This window comes from Rosa rugosa, chromosome 5 (genome assembly GCF_958449725.1).
Source record: "Rosa rugosa chromosome 5, drRosRugo1.1, whole genome shotgun sequence".
Lineage (NCBI taxonomy): Eukaryota > Viridiplantae > Streptophyta > Magnoliopsida > Rosales > Rosaceae > Rosa > Rosa rugosa.
Genome location: NC_084824.1, coordinates 11,830,172 through 11,847,505, shown reverse-complemented (window position 1 = coordinate 11,847,505; position 17,334 = coordinate 11,830,172). Strand labels below are relative to the sequence as shown.

At 36.7% G+C, this 17,334-nt stretch overlaps 1 protein-coding gene and 1 long non-coding RNA gene across 12 annotated transcripts; both read left to right on the top strand.

Annotated features, from left to right (window-relative positions):
* Positions 1-2,602: 2,602 nt before the first annotated feature.
* Positions 2,603-7,085, top strand: LOC133709507 (putative disease resistance protein At1g50180). 2 transcript variants are annotated; one of them, XM_062135281.1, is made up of 3 exons: positions 2,603-3,972; positions 4,524-6,274; positions 6,552-7,085. In XM_062135281.1, the coding sequence occupies exons 1-2, from the start codon at positions 2,934-2,936 to the stop codon at positions 6,272-6,274; spliced, it is 2,790 nt and encodes a 929-aa protein (XP_061991265.1). In that variant the 5' UTR covers positions 2,603-2,933; the 3' UTR covers positions 6,552-7,085. The 2 variants fall into 2 exon arrangements, with proteins under 2 accessions (XP_061991265.1, XP_061991267.1); XM_062135283.1 differs by having other exon boundaries at positions 2,604-3,972; positions 6,557-7,085.
* Positions 7,086-10,605: 3,520 nt separating this feature from the next.
* On the top strand, positions 10,606-15,346 carry LOC133709508 (uncharacterized). Of its 10 annotated transcripts, XR_009846312.1 has the most exons (12): positions 10,606-10,852; positions 10,956-11,076; positions 11,303-11,831; positions 11,924-11,999; positions 12,072-12,163; positions 12,906-13,038; positions 13,198-13,257; positions 13,967-14,123; positions 14,280-14,372; positions 14,478-14,534; positions 14,661-14,749; positions 14,996-15,344. It is a non-coding gene; the product is annotated as an uncharacterized LOC133709508 (long non-coding RNA). The 10 variants fall into 10 exon arrangements; XR_009846310.1 differs by having other exon boundaries at positions 11,924-12,163; positions 14,996-15,343; XR_009846311.1 differs by having other exon boundaries at positions 11,303-11,364; positions 11,802-12,163; positions 14,996-15,342.
* The last annotated feature ends 1,988 nt before the right edge of the window (positions 15,347-17,334 follow it).

The window sequence follows — 17,334 nt, the reverse complement described above, 5'->3', positions numbered from 1 at the left end:
GATGGTGTGGTCTACTTAATAGAAAAAATGTCTGGAAGATTGGAGGGGGTAGGCATTGATCAGAGTGCTGTGAATACAAACCTTAAGTGTTATAGCTGGTATGGTGGAAATCAGCGAGGTAGTTAAGTCAACCTTTCCCATTAAGAATGAGTCAAAACAATGATAACCTTAATTTGCATTGCAGTTTTCAGTAACATTGCTTATTTGTCCATTTTTGTTAGTCTTATTTTTTCTTTCCCATCTATGGAATTGGAATTTGCTTCATTAACCTAGTGAAGCAAATAATTTCCTCAGGATGGCCATATCATCTCCGTTAGTGCTGCAAATATGATGGTATTGGTGCTATGGGAATGCTGGTAGTTATGCAGCATGTTTCGTAGTGTACCAATTAGGTTGTAAGTTAGATGAGTACATTGCTCAAATGAGGATTTGTTCTAATGAAATTTGTTTGAGGTTCTGTCTCTGCTCTATTCAGAAACAATCCATCTCTGCAATACATTATGTATACTTGTGTAACTGATAGTTTTGGCTTAAATTTAGGTGTGGGATAGTGATCTACATAATAGAAAATAATTTGGAAGATGGGAGGGTTGGTTTGCTCAAGAAAGTAGGGTAACATTGGAGTCTCAGTCTGAAACTTGAGTGTTGTAGCAGAATCATTTAGAAGAGAATAATGTAATAACTCAAATTTTGATTATACCTAGTAGGCTATTATTGTGGAAATGGGCGAGGTAGGGAAATCAACCTTTCCCATTAACAATGTGTCTGAATTTGATCTCTATGAAGAATGAATATTAGATGGATCACTTGGTTTTTAGTAGTCAAAGAGGTTAGTAGTCATGTATCGGGCAGATGTTGTATGGTATAAGTTTAGTTGGGCAAGAACCTAATCTAGGACCTAAACCCACCCTGTGAGCAGATGTTGTATGGTATAAATTTAGTTTGGCTGAATTGGATTGGAGTGGAGTAAGGTTGTGGCTAATAGAATTAGGGTTGACCGGTTGAATCAGTAGTCGGTATTGCAGGTTCTAATACTTTTAGTTTGTTAATGGCAGACAACTTTGTTTCTGTAGACTGATATGTGATTCACCAAGTATGTCCATATCATCTCTGCATACAATCCCTTTATTTTTGCATTTCTTATTGCAAAGAGAAAAAAATTCACTAATACATTGTATACTATACTATCTGTAAGATTAGTGTTGATAGAGCTTCTATGTAGCATCAAGCATGTTTCGTAGTTTACAAGTTAGGTTCCTGTTGTCAAAGAGTTGCCTTGCTAAAATGATATGGTTCTTCTAATGAAATTCATATGATGTTCCTTAGTTCTCTTTAGAAATCCTCCATCTCTAAATTACTTGTAAAGTCAACTGTCAAACTGATAGTGTTTGCTTAAATATTGAAGTGTGGTGTACTCCATCCTTTCATAGAAATTGGGTTGGGGGAGCAGATTGTTGTTTCCTCAAGAAAATTAACCTTTCCCGTGAAGAGTATGTGAAATTTGATTTCTGTGGAATGAAGATTAGAAAGTTCAGTAAAGAAGCCCTTGAAGGGTTTCCCAATTTGAATCCTCCATTCCTGAATATTGCTGCAATGGGGGTTGGTAAAATTTTTTAAAAATTAATCATAAGTAAAAGCATTTGAAGGGGTTATTGCTCAAGTATCGGTGTGGGATGAGAAGCTAATGTTATGTGGTATTGGTTTCATTTCACCCCTTCACAGCTTCAGATAATGCATAAGATTTGGTTGTACATCTGTTATTACTTGTTCTGCGTGTGAGCCTGTAAGGATTGGTAGTTACTATTTTCTGTGTATGAGGATTGTAGTTACTATAGACCTTAGCATGTTGCTCCTAATATTGAGCTTCTTAAGTTAATTGTGCAACTTGCTATCATCGTGCAACAAATATAAGGTCTGGAACCCTGGATGATTATATTGCTTCTTGTTTGGCCTTGTTACTGTTCTGAAATCTGAACTAATTTTTCTGAACATGAAATTTTCTTATAATGCCTAGGCTGAATAGCTTCCAGCCAGTCAGCCACAACAATGTTAAGAGAATATCATCAATTACTTGCTCAGTCCAAACTCAAATACTAACCCTAAACCAAAACCCCCAAAATTGCGAACCTGTGAAACACTAATCCCAAATTCAAAACTTTATGTCCTAAATCCTGAATAATCAAACCCCCAATTCAAAACTGCAAATAAGTGGTAGGATTTACTATATAGCAATTACAATAACATGAAAGAGAAGCCATCACTCGGAAGTCGGAAGTAAAGAACAGTCTCTAGGCGGATGACGCCCTTTATCTTGTGGCTATCGGACCCGTATTTTCGCAATTTTCATTTGTGTTGGCCCCATTATTACAAGCCCAATTTTATTGGATCTTCGTATATTATTCTATGAAACTATAGAATAACTAAATTCTTTTCAAAAAAAAAATAATAATAATAAATTACTAAATTATGAAGTAGATATGCAAGTTGTACAGCTTGTTGTGCCTCAAGTCTATGATTATAGCAAGAAATACACTAAATTATGAAGTAGATATGCAAAGAAGGCTGCAGACGTTGGCTGCAAAGTACAACATCTCATCTGCAATTGTCTAAGATTAATTTAGGAATTAGATATGCGAAGAATGTCAGTTGCAAGTTATAATAACTCATCTGCAATTGTCCAATAGCATATAAACTCAAGTTGACATGCAAGCTGGAATTGTTTGTGAAGGCCTGGTGTTATTATCCCAAAAAAAAAAAAAAAAACTCAAGAATGTGGATAAAGAAAGACCAAGTTTACGGTGCAGAATTGGTTGACTGGACTTTCGTGCATATACTACAAAGACGGAAGAGACTGCTCTACCGGTAACAACATCTCACCAATCAGAACTACCAAACAACTCTATTGCATTTGTCTCCCTTCTGGCAAAGAGAGTATGGCTGAGGCGGTAGTTTCCTTTGTGGTTGAAAGGCTGGGAGACTTCATCATCCAAGAAGGGAAGTTCTTGTATGGAGTCAGCGATCAAGTTGAGCTTGCACAAACTGAGCTACAATTAATGAAGGGTTTCCTCAAAGATGCTGATGCAAGACAAGGAGATAATGAAACTGTTCGTATCTGCGTTGCAAAAATCAGAGAAGCTGCTTATGATTTGGAAGATGTCATTGAAATCTATGCCTTGAAAGTGGCTTGCAAGAGGGAGGGAGGTATTAAGAGTGTGCTGAAGAGGTTTGGTTGCATGTTGAAGGAAGGAGTTGATCTCCACAAGATTGGGGCGGAAATCGGAGTCATCACCACCAATATTTCTAATCTGAGGTCGAGTTTGCAAACTTACAACATTAGAGTACTAAGGGAGAGTACTGAAGGTGTCACTTCTGTGTATGAGAGGCAGCAGCAACTCAGACGAACTTATTCTCATATAATTGATCGTGATGTTGTTGGGTTGGAGGAGAGCGTGAGAGAATTGGCTGTGCATTTGGTTAAGAGTGGAGACAGCCACCGAGTTGTTTCTATTTGGGGGATGGGGGGGTTGGGGAAAACAACTCTTGCAAAACAGGTGTATCATGATAGTGAAGTTCGGCAGCACTTTGATTCTTTTGCTTGGGTGTGCATATCTCAACGATGTCAAGTAAGAGACGTTTGGGAAGAGATCTTGATTAAAGTTTCTGCCCTGCAAAGAGAGGAGATTGCAAAAATGAAGGATGGTGAAATAGCCAAGAAGCTTTATCTTGTGCAACAAGAGAGTAAATGTTTGGTAGTAATTGATGACATATGGAGTGTTGGGACATGGGACACTCTGAAAGCTGCATTTCCTTTGTGTGAGGAAACCAAGAGCAGAATATTACTCACCACTCGCAAGGAAGAAGTAGCTTTGCATTCAGATAGAAATGGTTTCCTCTTCCGGCCTCGACCACTAAATGATGATGAAAGCTGGCAACTGTTGGAGAAGATAGCAATATCTGGAAGAGATGAAATAAGTATTTTCCTCACTCTAACTCTCTTTTGCATTTGCTTTAATTTCTTAGTATTTAGTAATTGTCCCTCATAGAGATTGTCACATTACTATATATTCCATATTAACTTTTCTCAGTCCTTGATCAACTTGTTGCATGATAGTAGTCAGTATACTGATAGACTGATATCCCTAGCTAGGTTATCAATGATCCTTGTTCCTCATATTATTTGATTTTCAGTCATTGACAAATAAAGACGTACACTACATTTTTTAATAAATGAAAAGCATGTTACAGACTTTATTCTTGTCTTGTACTCTTTCTCTGGTGAGTAACAACAATGTTTGTACTACGAAATTACTAGCATAGGAATTTAGGATACTAAATCTTCTTGATACTGAAGTTATGTGGTGGCGTTGTGATCATATGTAATATTGCCGTTTCTTGAATGAATTGGATGTTTTTCATTTGTACCATGTTCTTAACTTTAGGGACTTTTCTATTGTAATTATGATTTTGACAGATCTGGCTGTGATTAAATTTGTTTGAATTAAATACAGTTAATTCTTTTTCAGATTCTGGAATCTCTACTGGAATCTCCACAAGGAAGAAAGATTTAGGAAAGAAGATGCTTCAGTACTGTGCAGGTTTGCCATTAGCCATCACTGTGCTTGCAGGACTTCTTGCAAGAAAGGACACAGTTGATGAGTGGGATATGGTGTATAAAAATGTTCATACATACATTGGAAGAGGCAAAGGCCACGAACAAGAATGCAGCGGTGCATTGTGGGTGTTGGCATTGAGTTATGATGACTTACCATATCACTTAAAACCATGCTTTCTGTATTTAGGTAATTTTCCTGAAGATTCTGATATACCAGTGAAAAAATTGACTCAATTATGGATGGCAGAAGGTTTTATATCTGCATCACATGAGACAATGGAGGATGCAGCATACGGCTATTTAACTGAGCTGGTAGAAAGATGTGTGGTACAAATTGGGGAACAGGGTTCAGTTAGAAAGATTAAATCTTGTCATCTGCATGATCTCATGCGAGACATGTGCTTAGAAAAGGCGAAAGAGGAGAACTTTCTCCAGAATGTCGATTTTTCACATCAAAACAGGACTCCTGTTTCTTCTTCCATGGTCACCAATGCTACAGCAACGGTTAAAGTTCGAAGACTTGCAATTTATCTGAATAGTAATGTTGATGAGTTGGTTCCATTGAGACACCACAAAGACAGCCACCTTCGGTCTCTATTGTACTTTGCCCCAGGAATTTGGAATCTCAAAGATGAGAAATTAGTAAGATCGTTGGTTAAGAAGTTCAAATTGCTTCGAGTTTTGAAGCTTGAAGGTATGCTAACATCAGTAGAACTGCCGAATGAGATTGGCAACATGGTCCACTTAAGATTTTTGAGTCTGTGGTATAGTATAACAAGGCTTCCATCGTCACTAGGTAATTTGAGATGTTTGCAAACTCTCAATTTAAAGTTATGTAACTGTCAGGTAGTTCCAAATGTGATTTGGAAGATGGAACAACTGAGGCATTTGTATTTACCCTTGTATTGGACCTCACATCCAAAATTGCGCCTGTCTACTCTTCGCAATTTGCAGACTTTAGATTATGTTTCAAGTCTCTGTTCTGACCTGACTGATCTCTCTGAGTTAAGAAACCTGAGGAAACTGGGGATACGAGTGACAACCAGCTTGGAAAAGTTGGAAGAAATTTTGAAATCTATAAGCAGCACACTTGATGGCATTCGATCTCTCTATGTTTTCAGTTGGCTTGGAACTAATAGTGGTACAGAGGTTACACAAATAGTGTTGAGTTGTCGTCATATATACAAGTTGGTTTTGAATGGGCGAACTGTAGAGTTGCCAAACGATCGTCATGACTTTCCAAACCTCACAAAGATAACATTGGTTCACTGTGATCTCAAGGACAACCAAATGGCTGTGCTAGAGAAGCTGCCAAACCTAAAAACTCTTTGCCTGATGGAGGAGACTTTCGAGTACAAGAATACAAAGACACTTGTTTTCTCCAGCGGTGGCTTTCCTCATCTTGAATGTCTTTCACTTATTTGCATACGAGAAGCAGAGGACCTGAAGGTGGAAGAAGGGGCCATGCCGAGTCTCTGCCGTTTGTACATAGACCGTTGCCGCAAATTGAAGACAATTCCAGATGGGCTGAGATATGTTACTAGCCTCAAGAAACTAACCGTAGCAATGCCTAGATCATTCGTTAGCAGGCTTCAAGTTGGAGGAGAGGATTACTATAAAATCCAGCACGTGCCTTCTGTTGTACTCACGAGTTATGACTAGGTACTTTTTAATTCATTTGAGGTGTTTTTCATTTGGTTTCATGATGTTAATATTCTAGAGATACAGACACACACTATATAACATTCTAGAATGGATGGTTCTCCTGCTTTGCTTGAACTATATATATTGTACATTTCATCGTCCTGCCGCTGCTGTGACTGTTTGACTTGCATTCCTCTCGAGTCCAAAAACAGATCAACTTGTTCAATGCAGTATTCGTTTCGAGATTCTTTCATGATTAAATGCCTCATAGTAGATTACAAATCAACTTCTTCAGTGCAGGAAGATCAAATCGAAGCGGGGATGAGCGCAGATCCCGATAGGGATAGTCCGGTGAGGATTGAGAGTGCGATGCAGTCGGCGGAGAACGAGGCGCACAATTGGCAGGAGCCGAGGAGGGTTGGGGGGGAACTGGGCGAGGGGATCGGAGAGCAGGGAAAACGAAAACGACGCCGTTGGGGTTGAGTCGGTATACGCCGCTGTTCGAGATACATGAGGTGTTTGCCGATGCTGACATTGGAGGATCTTAAAGATATGGGGATAAACGCCGTGTGGGATCCAGGCGGAAAATGTACAGTGCTATCCAGAAGCTTCGCAAGGGGTTTTCGTGAGTCTTGCTTTCCTGCTCTCATTTTCTCTTTTTCTTCTTTTGTTTGTACTTGTTTTAGAGAAATAGTGTAACCTTATCATAAACCCTTCGGCCATGGAAGAAATGGTGGAAGAAGTGCTTGTCTGACAGGGCCTTGGCCATATTTTCGCTCCTAATAACAATGATAACCGTAACCTGCATTGCAGTTGCCAGTTTTCAGTATCATTACTTGTTTGTCCAATTTTGGTACTCTTATTTTTTCTTTCCCATCTATGGAATTGGAATTTTGCTTCATTAACCTAGTGAAGCAAGTAATTTCCTCAGGATTTCCTCCTTATCATCTCCCTTAGTGCAGCAAATATGATGGTATTGGTGCTACGGGAATGCTGGTAGTTATGCAGCATGTTTCATGGTGTACCAATTAGGTTGTAAGTTAGATGCGTACGTTGCTCAAATGAGGATTTGTTCTAATGAAATTTGTTTGAGGTTCTGTCTCTGCTCTACTCAGAAACAATCCATCTCTGCAATACATTATGTATACATGTGTAACTGTTTTTGGCTTAAATTTAGGTGTGGGATAGTGGTCTACCGTCTACATAGTAGAAAATATCTTGGAAGATGGCAGGGTTGGTTTTCCGAAGAAAGTAGGGAAATATTGGAGTCTCAGTCCGAAACTCGAGTGTTGTAGCAGAATCATTTAGATGAGAATAATGTAATAACTCAAATTTTGATAATACCTAGTAGGCTATTATTGTGGAAATGGGCGAGGTAGGGAAATCAACCTTTCCCATTAACAATGTGTCTGAATTTGATCGATCTCCATGAGGAATGAAGATCAGATGGATCACTTGGTTTTTAGTAGTCAAAGGGGTTAGTAGTCATGTATCGATCAGATGTTGTATGGTATAAGTTTAATTATGCAGCATGTTTCATAGTGTGCCAATTAGGTTGTAAGTCAAGTACTGCTATACTATTTGTAAGTACTATGTATTAGTGTTGATAGAGCTTCTATGTAGCATCAAGCATGTTTTGTAGTTTACAAGTTAAGTTCCTGTTGTCAAAGAGGTGCCTTGCTAAAATGATGTGGTTCTTCACTTCTTCTAATGAAATTCATATGATGTTCCTTAGTTCTCTTTAGAAATCCTCCGTCTCTAGATTACTTGTAAAGTCAACTGTGAAGTGTGGTGTACTCCATCCTTTCATAGAAATTGGGTTGGGGGAGCAGATTGTTGTTTCCTCAAGAAAATTAACCTTTCCCGTGAAGAGTATGTGAAATTTGATTTCTATGTGAAGATTAGACAGTTCAGTAAAGAAGCACTTGAAGGGGTTTCCCAATTTGAATCCTCCATTCCTGAATTTTGCTGCAATGGGGGGGGGGGGGGTTGGTAAAAAAATTTAGAAATTAATCATAAGTAAAAGCATTTGAAGGGGTTATTGCTCAAGTATCAAGAACAGGGGTGTGTGGGATGAGAAGCTAATGTTATGTGGTATTGGTTTCATTTTACCCCTTCACAGCTTCAGATAATGCATAAGATCTGGTTGTACATCTGTTATTACTCGTTCTGCGTGTGATTGGTAGTTACTATTGTTCTGTGTGTGAGGATTGTAGTTACTATAGACCTTAGCATGTTGCTCCTAATATTGAGCTTCTTAAGTTGATTGTGCAACTTGCTGTCATCGTGCGACAAACATATGGTCTGGAACCCTGGATGATTATATTGCTTCTTGTTGGGCCTTGTTACTGTTCTAAAATCTGAACTAGTTTTTCTGAGCATGAAATTTTCTTATAATGCCTAGGCTGAATAGCTTCCCCTCATCTGGACAGTGTGCTTTCAGCCACAGCAATGATTAAGAGAATATCATCATTTACTCACTCAATCCAAACTCAAATACTAACCCTAAACCAAAACCCCCAAAATTGCCTGTGAAACACTAATCCCAAATTCAAAACTTTATGCCCTAAATCCTGAATAATCAAACCCCCAATTCAAAACTGGAAATAAGTGGTAGGATTTACTTTATAGCAATTACGATAACATGAAAGAGAAGCCATCACGCGGGTGTAAAGAACAGTCTCTAGGCGGATGATAAAGGTTGGCGTCTTGTCGCTATCGGACCCGTATGAAAAATTTGTGCTGGCCCCATTATTACAAGCCCAATTTTATTGGATCTTCGTATGTTATTCTATGGAAGTATTGAATAACTAAATTCTGAAGTAGTTATGCAAGTTGTACAGCTTGTTGTGCCTAAAGTCTCTGATTATAGCAAGAAATACACTATATTAAGGTTGGCTGCAAACTATAACATCTCATCTGCAACTGTCTAGGATTAAATTAGGAAGTAGATATGCGAAGGATGTTAGTTGCAAGTTATAATATCTCATCTGCAATTGTGTAAGAGCATATAAACTCAAGTTGTCATACAAGCTGGAATTGTTTATGAAGGCCTGCTGTTATTATCTAAAAAAAAAAAAAAAAACTCAGGAAGGTGGATGAAGAAAGACCAAGTTTACTGTGCTGTATTGGTTGACTGGACTTTCGTGCATATACTACAAAGACGGAAGAGACTGCTATACCGGTAACAACATCTCACCAATCAGAACTATAGAGTAAATGTTTGGTAGTACTTGATGACATTTGGACTGTTGAGACATGGGAGTCTCTGAAAGCTGCATTTCCTTTGTGTGAGGAAACCAAGAGCAGAATATTACTCAGCACTGGCAAGGAAGAAGTAGCTTTGCATTCAGATAGAAATGGTTTCCTCTTCCAGCCTCAACCACTAAATGATGATGAAAGTTGGCAACTGTTCGAGAAGATAGCAATATTTGGAAGAGATGAAATAAGTATTTTCCTCAATCTTAACTCTCTTTTGCATTTGCTTTAATTTCTTAGTATTTAGTACTTGTGCCTAACAGAAATTGTCACATTAATATATATTGGGTGGTGCTATTCACACACCCATTTTCTCTATTCACACACCCTCTCTATTTTTCTATTACTTTAATTCAATTTATTTTTTATAAATTACCCTAACTACCCTCCCTTGCAATTCTGATTATTTTTCTTTTTTCTTTTTTTCTACCCGCAGACGAGGACTTCAAAACCCTTATTTTGCAAGTCAATTTCTGTTCAAGTTTTGCCTTGCTTCCCAAACTGCAAACTGCATGAAATTTTAGCATGCTCTACCTTATTGTGTACGTTTACTTTGATTCTGAAAAATTTTAAGTTCATTGTTGCACAAATGAATTTTTAGTAAATCTCCAAAGCTGAATTGTTCCTGCCTTAAGGTTCCACTTTAAATTGTGTTAAATTTGGTCTTATTCTAAATTTCTCTTGCTTGAGAACCCCTTAATTCATACCCCAGGTTTGGGGTGTGACAAATTGGTATAAAATTTCCTAATTTCTCTTTAGATTTAGCATGAACAAGTTAAGTTTTGAGTGATGAGGAAGCACTAGTAAAAACAATTGCAATTGCTTCGAAAATTTGCCACGGCATGACTTTCCGTCGCAAAAGCCATGATTTGCAATGGTATCTGCCACGGTTATCTTTCCGTAGTACGCTTACAATTTTTTGCAACGGGATTTGTATTGCCGTCGCATAATTTCAGAGACTAAAGGGAAACATCGTCGCATGATTTAATGAGTTCGACGAGAAAACAAAAAAAAAGCAGAGAAAATCCCAAACTCACTTCTCCACAGTTCTAATACGATTCAGCCAGAACGTAATTTTTTGGTTTGTTGTGATGGTTTGTTCCTGTAATTTTTTGGTGTACTTTGAGCCAGAACGTGTGAGCACTCAAATTGTTACACTGATATTGGAAAGCTTCTGAAGATGAAGCTAGATGAGGTTTCAGCTAGGACCATGGAGGTATTGGTGGATGCTTTTTCTAGTTCTGCAGGGCTGTCCACCTTCTCCTATACTGATGAGTTGGACTATGAATGGGGTGAACAGAATAGAGATTGCCAGTGAGATGGATGCAACTGCTGCTGGTGAGAAATTTACCTTAATTATGCTTGTATTTAATGATATTCTGGTGACCTTTTCATATATGATCCTAGTTCCAAGTTATATACTTAACCTGCATTTGAGTAGGTACGTTGAGGAGGAGGACCTCATGAGGTTCATGATTGAGAAAGAGGTAGAAGTTGCATTTATGCTGATTGACGTAGCACAAACCAGATGAATTGATAAAAGAGCTCTAATAGATTGGGTGGTAAGCCGTCTATTTATGTATCAGTACCTCTCAGTTCCATGTGAATAGCATACATTGATCTGTAGCTATGGAGTTCTACTTCTTGGCCATGCATAAATAGTTGCTCGTATTCTGGTTAAGGTCTGCATTTCAATCATGAAAATCTCTCGACTTTTGATTTAGATTGTTGTTGATTAAGTGGTGGAATAAGAAATGTGTTTAAAGTTTTGTGTATGTTAATGTGTAGGCACTGATGGCAATTCCCACTCTCGATCCAGCCTTTGTCTCTTCCTAATTCCAGAAAGAGTGGTATTTTTCTTTTATTCTCTACTGATTTACAATTTAGTTGTTTCCATGAACAATTATATTTGGTTGAAAGAACTGAAAATTGTTCAAGGTGCTTCAGGGGTCGAAGTGGAACTTTAAGTTTGAAGCTTTGCTACCCCTATTGGTACATTACATGCTTTGTAGTTTGTCAGGGGGAAATGAAGTGAATTAAAAAACAATGTTCTTGCTGAGATCACACTGAATTTAATTTGTGCTTATTGGGTTTACATGTTGAACTCGTTTTTCTTATTAAGTTGCAGTAAATTGTCATTCTCCCATGAGAGATGAGATCTGATGCAAAAAAAAATATATATATATATTTGGTCTATTGAGTTCACCAAAAGTTCGAGAGTTTTGATCAACTAATCCCCTCCTTTATTTCTATCTTCCCATATCGGCAAATGGAGGAGCAATTCAAGACATTGATTGTCCTATCTCATTATTTGGAGGTGCTTTCTTTACTGGATAATTGGATATGTAGATCCGTCAGCTATGCAGTTCCTAAAACTCTAGTTCTTTACTGTATTTACATTACAAATAGACCATCCTCAGAGCTAAAAAATCCTCTCCATTGTCCGCCATACTAAGCAAGCTCGAGACTCCACAACTCCCAAAAGGTAAGAAACTCTTGACGTCGCTTTCAATTTTTGGCCATATTTTGCACTACTTTGATCATTGTTTTAATCTAGGAAACTATGTAATCTGCACCCCCTACCTAGTTTTGTGTACCAGAAAAGTTATGATAGTTTTGCTTCAATACCAGAAATTTTCTTTCCTTTCGGTAAGAACTTCTACTTTCTGTTAAATTCCAGTTCTTAAAGCTATTCAAGGTTATAATGGAATGCACTTTTGATTATTACGTTTTGGTGAACCCATGAGGATGGATAGGACTGGAAAAGACCAAAGTTCAATTACTGCACTCCAAGTGTTTGATGTTATGCCTCAAAGACAACACCCAAGCTGAACCAGTGGGCTATTCCATGATTTTTAAAAAACCTATACTTCTTGTTTTACTCTCAGTTTTTAAAAGCTTAAAATAGACTCTTAAATGATCATTTTGAGCTTAATTTCAAGAAAAACGGAGTTAAAATGAGATACTTGTGCTATTTTGAAGTTACTGCACTGTTTCAGGATTTCTGCAGAATCAGCGTTTCTGTCCATTTTAGATTCTTGTTTGACCCTCCATTTGAACTTCGATTAGCATGAAACTTTACAAAATAGTAGCTTCGCATGTCTACTTCAAATCTGGAAAATTTTGCTTGAAATGACTAAAAGACTAATTGTTGGTGAAATTTTCTTGCCTGTTACCAGTTTTCTGAAATTTTCTCAACACTTGCAGCTTATTGTTACAAACAATTGATTTGAGAACCTTTACACTTGTTTTCTGTCCTCAATCTTCAGTAAGTTAGATTAGAGATGCAAAGCATGCCCTGAAACTTAACTTCAATTCGAAAGGCTTAGAAAATATTTTGTCTTTCTTCGAAAGTGACTACAAACCAGTGTTTTCTATGCATTCTGATCAGAACATTCTGATCAATGCTTTCTTTTCGGAATAAGCCCACACATGGTGAAGACTTGGAATGGGTGCAAGGCGTTGTAGCTGCTAGCCAAGGATCAAACCAAAAAGTGGAATTGAAGGACATCAAAATTGTTGTGGTTAGTACATACATATTCATTATGTTATCTTTGTTTTTGGAGTTCAATTTTCTACTCAAGCATAGAGGGAGGGAAATATAAGGGAGAAAGCAGGGAGGGAGAGATGCAGAAGAATGAAAACAGTAGCTAAGAAATGGTTTTGTTTATGTTAATTTGTAGGCACTGATAGCAATCGCTCCAAATTTCAGCCCTTGTCTCTTCCTAATGTCAAAAAGAGTGGTATTATTCTTTTATTCTCTACTGATTTACAATTTAATTGTTTCTATGAACAATGGAGTAGTGCACTGATTGTTTGTTGGATTAAATACTGTTTACTCCCTATACTTATAGGGTTTCATCATTTCAGTCCCTGACCTTCGAATTTCACCTAAAAAGTCCCTGAACTCTCAATTTCCTCCCAATTGGTCCCTGCTGTCAAAATTTTCTGTTAAAGTTGCCGAAAATGCCTATTATGCCCTCACTTTTTTAAAAAAAAAATTTATTTTCTCTCTCTATTTTATTTCTTTTTTTCATTTCACCTCTTGAAGGTCTGTAGATTGGAACCATCTTGATGAGGAGATGAACAGAAGGAGGTGAGAGAGCCGGAAGAAGAAAAGGTAAAAAGAAAAAAAAATAAAAAAAAAGGAGGAAGAGAAATATATATATATATATTTTAAGTAAATGAGGGTATAATAGACTTTTTAGGGGAAGATAACGGACTTTTTGACGGATGCTTGACGGCAGGGACCAATTGGGAGGAAATTGGGAGTTCAGGGACTTTTTAGGTGAAATTCGAAGGTCAGGGACTGAAACGATGAAACCCTATAAGTAGAGGGAGTAAGCAGTATTTAACCCTTGCTTGTTGTTATATTTGGTTGATTGAGTTCACCAAAAGTTTGAGAGTTTTGATCAACTAATCCCTTCCTTTGTTTTTGTTTTCCCTTATCAGCAAATGGAGAAGCATATCAAGACACTCATTGTCCTATCTCACTACTTGGAGGTGCAGTGTTTAATTTGATACAAAATTGTTTGACTAATCCGGCTATTTTCAAGTGGTTTAGGTGGAAATACAGATTAGATTCTCCACCTCAGACTGAAGAGCTATGGTAATTATCTAAGCACTTCATTATTATCTCTCACCATTGAAATTGTACTTGAATTTAGTTCTCTTCTATTGTTGTTGTTGTTCTTTTTTTTTTTTTTTTGCCCTTCCCTTTTTATGGAAATTGTATGATTCATTTGGCTATTTTCAAATGGTTCAGGTGGAAATCTTTCGATTTTGCAGCTCTCAAGTACAGTTTATCTCATTCTCTGATGTTGAGTACCTGGAATCCGCCGTTTTCTGGTGGGCAAGGGTTAGAACTAGGCTGCAAAGGCTTGTTCTTTTTCTTATACATACTTCTTTCTCATATTTCCATAGTTTATTAGACATTCATTCTAATAATAACACTTTGTCATAGGTTTGTTTGAGGATGAGAAAGCACGCAAAGTTAATTCTTCAACATTGGCTTGAAGCTGTAAGTTCACACTTTATCTATGACCTTTAATAAGCCCATATATTTCTTTTGCAAACCTATATTCCTTGCAATATAAAATATGCATGATCTAATATTAAGCCATTTACTTCTTGATGTGCTCTACAGATTGATCCACACCATTAGTATGGACACAATTTACACATGAACTACGATTTTTGATTTGAAAGTGAGAGCAGCCAGCCTTTCTTCTACTGGTAAGCGATTGGCAGTAATCTTCATTTTTTTTCACCATATAATGATCAAATACGTTGGTGAAACCTTTTTTTGATGATAGATGTGATATTTGAGACTTACCGACCAAGATGTATTTATTTTCACCATATAATGATCATATACTGCTTTGTGTTGTTTATATATTGCAAATTACTCTTTCCAATGCTATTGGTGATAAATAGTGTTACCTCTGATTATTTTTGTGTGTCCTATGTATGATTATATAGACGGATACCCATCTGAATTGTGGGAAAGCACTACTGGAAATGCTATTATGTATTTATGTCCCCCTGCCATCATATGTTGCAAAAGACTTGGGACTGTGTTCAAAAGCCGTGATGGGTCCTGCTGGAATCTGTTTGCTGTGTTTTTGAACATTTAGTGGAACTATGGGCTTATTTGGGAAGAGAAATGATTGAAGAATGTCACTGTGTTATGTTTGTGTACTGGTAGCTTCTTTTTTTTTTTAGGCAAGCGACATTTTACTGATCTTTGGCTGTAATTAAAGAGTTGGTGTATGAAAAGCAATTGGATAGGCAAGAAATGGATGACTTGCCGCAGATGGTACTAGCTTTGGTGTGCAATTCACACTATTTTTTTTTTTTTTTTAATAAATAAAATATTCTTTTGCGACGGCAAAGTATCCGTCGCAAATAGTTTAAGACATTGCGACGGCAACAGTTTTCCGTCGCAAATGGATTTTGTGACACCACCTATTGCAACGCCAACATTTCCGTCGCAAAAGGCTCAATTTTCCGTCGCAAAAAGTTTTTTCCGTCGCAAAATAGGCATCGCAAAAGCAATTCTTTTTAGTAGTGAAGTAATCAAGGAAATTGAGTGTTTTGTCTTATTTATTTTTGCAGGGCAACTAAAATATTTACTGAAATGAGGAGCACCTTTGTTGCTTCCTGAATGTTGACGATTTTAATGAGGTAAATTGTTTTTCTAGGTCATTAGCTAATGTTCTTAAAATCTTATATAGGGTTGATGATTCAAATTTTTTGCTTAGATCAGAATTTTCACCATGATCTTTAGATTTTGCATGAAGAAGTTAAGTTTTGAGTGATGAGGAGGTAATGAAGAAAGTTTCTGTGACTACTGATATCCATTATAAAACTCTGCATTGACTAATATTTTGCTTTTTTTGTTTATGTTTTGTTGCAGATTCGTAATGCCATTACGTAACAACAATCTTTTGTCTGAAGTGCTATTATATTTTCTTTGGATGCTATTTTTCAATATTTGAGATATTATTGCATAGGATCTACTTGTTACATACCGGAAATAATGTTCCAAAGTCTAGTGTTTTTTTCATCTTAATGTTGAACTTTTATTTATGGGTGAATGTTCTTTCAATACAGTAATCTAAAATACATTATATTAAGAGTTTCATACCATTGATTATGTGTGTGTCTGCATTTGTCTAGCCCCTCATGTAAGTCTTGTTCAATTAATTTTGAACTATACTCCAATTTTTTTTTTCGTACCCAGAAATTTTCCAAATTTGCAGACTACGTCTGAAAATGGCTTATTGCCAATCTATAAGAGACGAGAAACTTTAATAAGCTAGGTGCAATATTGGAACCCCAGACAACAAAGGAGTAAAGCATGCATCTTACCCCTTCTACTTGTATGAGGACAAACTTTGCAATTTAGATGATAATTGATTCATGATTGACTTGCCAAATAGAAAAAAGAAAAAAGAAAAATAATCAGAATTGCAAGGGAGGGTAATTAGGTTAATTTGTAAAAATAAATTGAATTAAAGTAATAGAAAAATAGAAGGGGTGTGTGAATAGAGAAAATAGGTGTGTGAATAGCACCACCCTATATATTTTATATTAACTTTTCTCTTGATCAACTTGTTGCATGATAATAGTCGAGCAACTCCAACAGCTTCCCTATAATTTCTATATTTTAGAAAAGCAAAAGTCAAAGCTTTAGCCTCTTTTTCTTCTCCAACTCCAACATATTCCATATTTTTCAGCAATTTCTAAAATCTCCATAATTTTTCCTTAAAATTTTAGAGATTGCTGTAAATTTATGGAATTTGGTTTTCTCTTACCTCACTATCCCTAAAATGAGGATAATTATAGGGAATGTGTTGGAGCAAAAGATGCTCATTTGTCTCTAAAATAGAGAAAAATTAAAATATAGAGAAGCTGTTGAAGTTGCTCAGTATACTGATATCCCTAGCTAAGTTATCAATGATCCTTGTACCTCGTATTATTTGATTTTCAGTCATTGAAAAATAAAGACGTACACTACATTTGTTAATAAATGAAAAGCATTTTACAAACTTTATTCTTGTCTTGCACTTTTTCTCTGGTGAGTACCAACAATGTTTGTACTACCAAATTACTAGCATAGAAATTTAGGATACTAATTCTTTTTTATACTGAAGTTATGTTTTTCATTTGTACCATGTTCTGAACTTTAGGGACTTTCCTATTGTAATTATGATTTTGACAAATCTGACTGTGATTAAATTTGTTTGAATTAAATACGGTTAATTTTTTTTTCAGATTCTGGAATCTCCACAAGGAAGAAAGATTTAGGAAAGAAG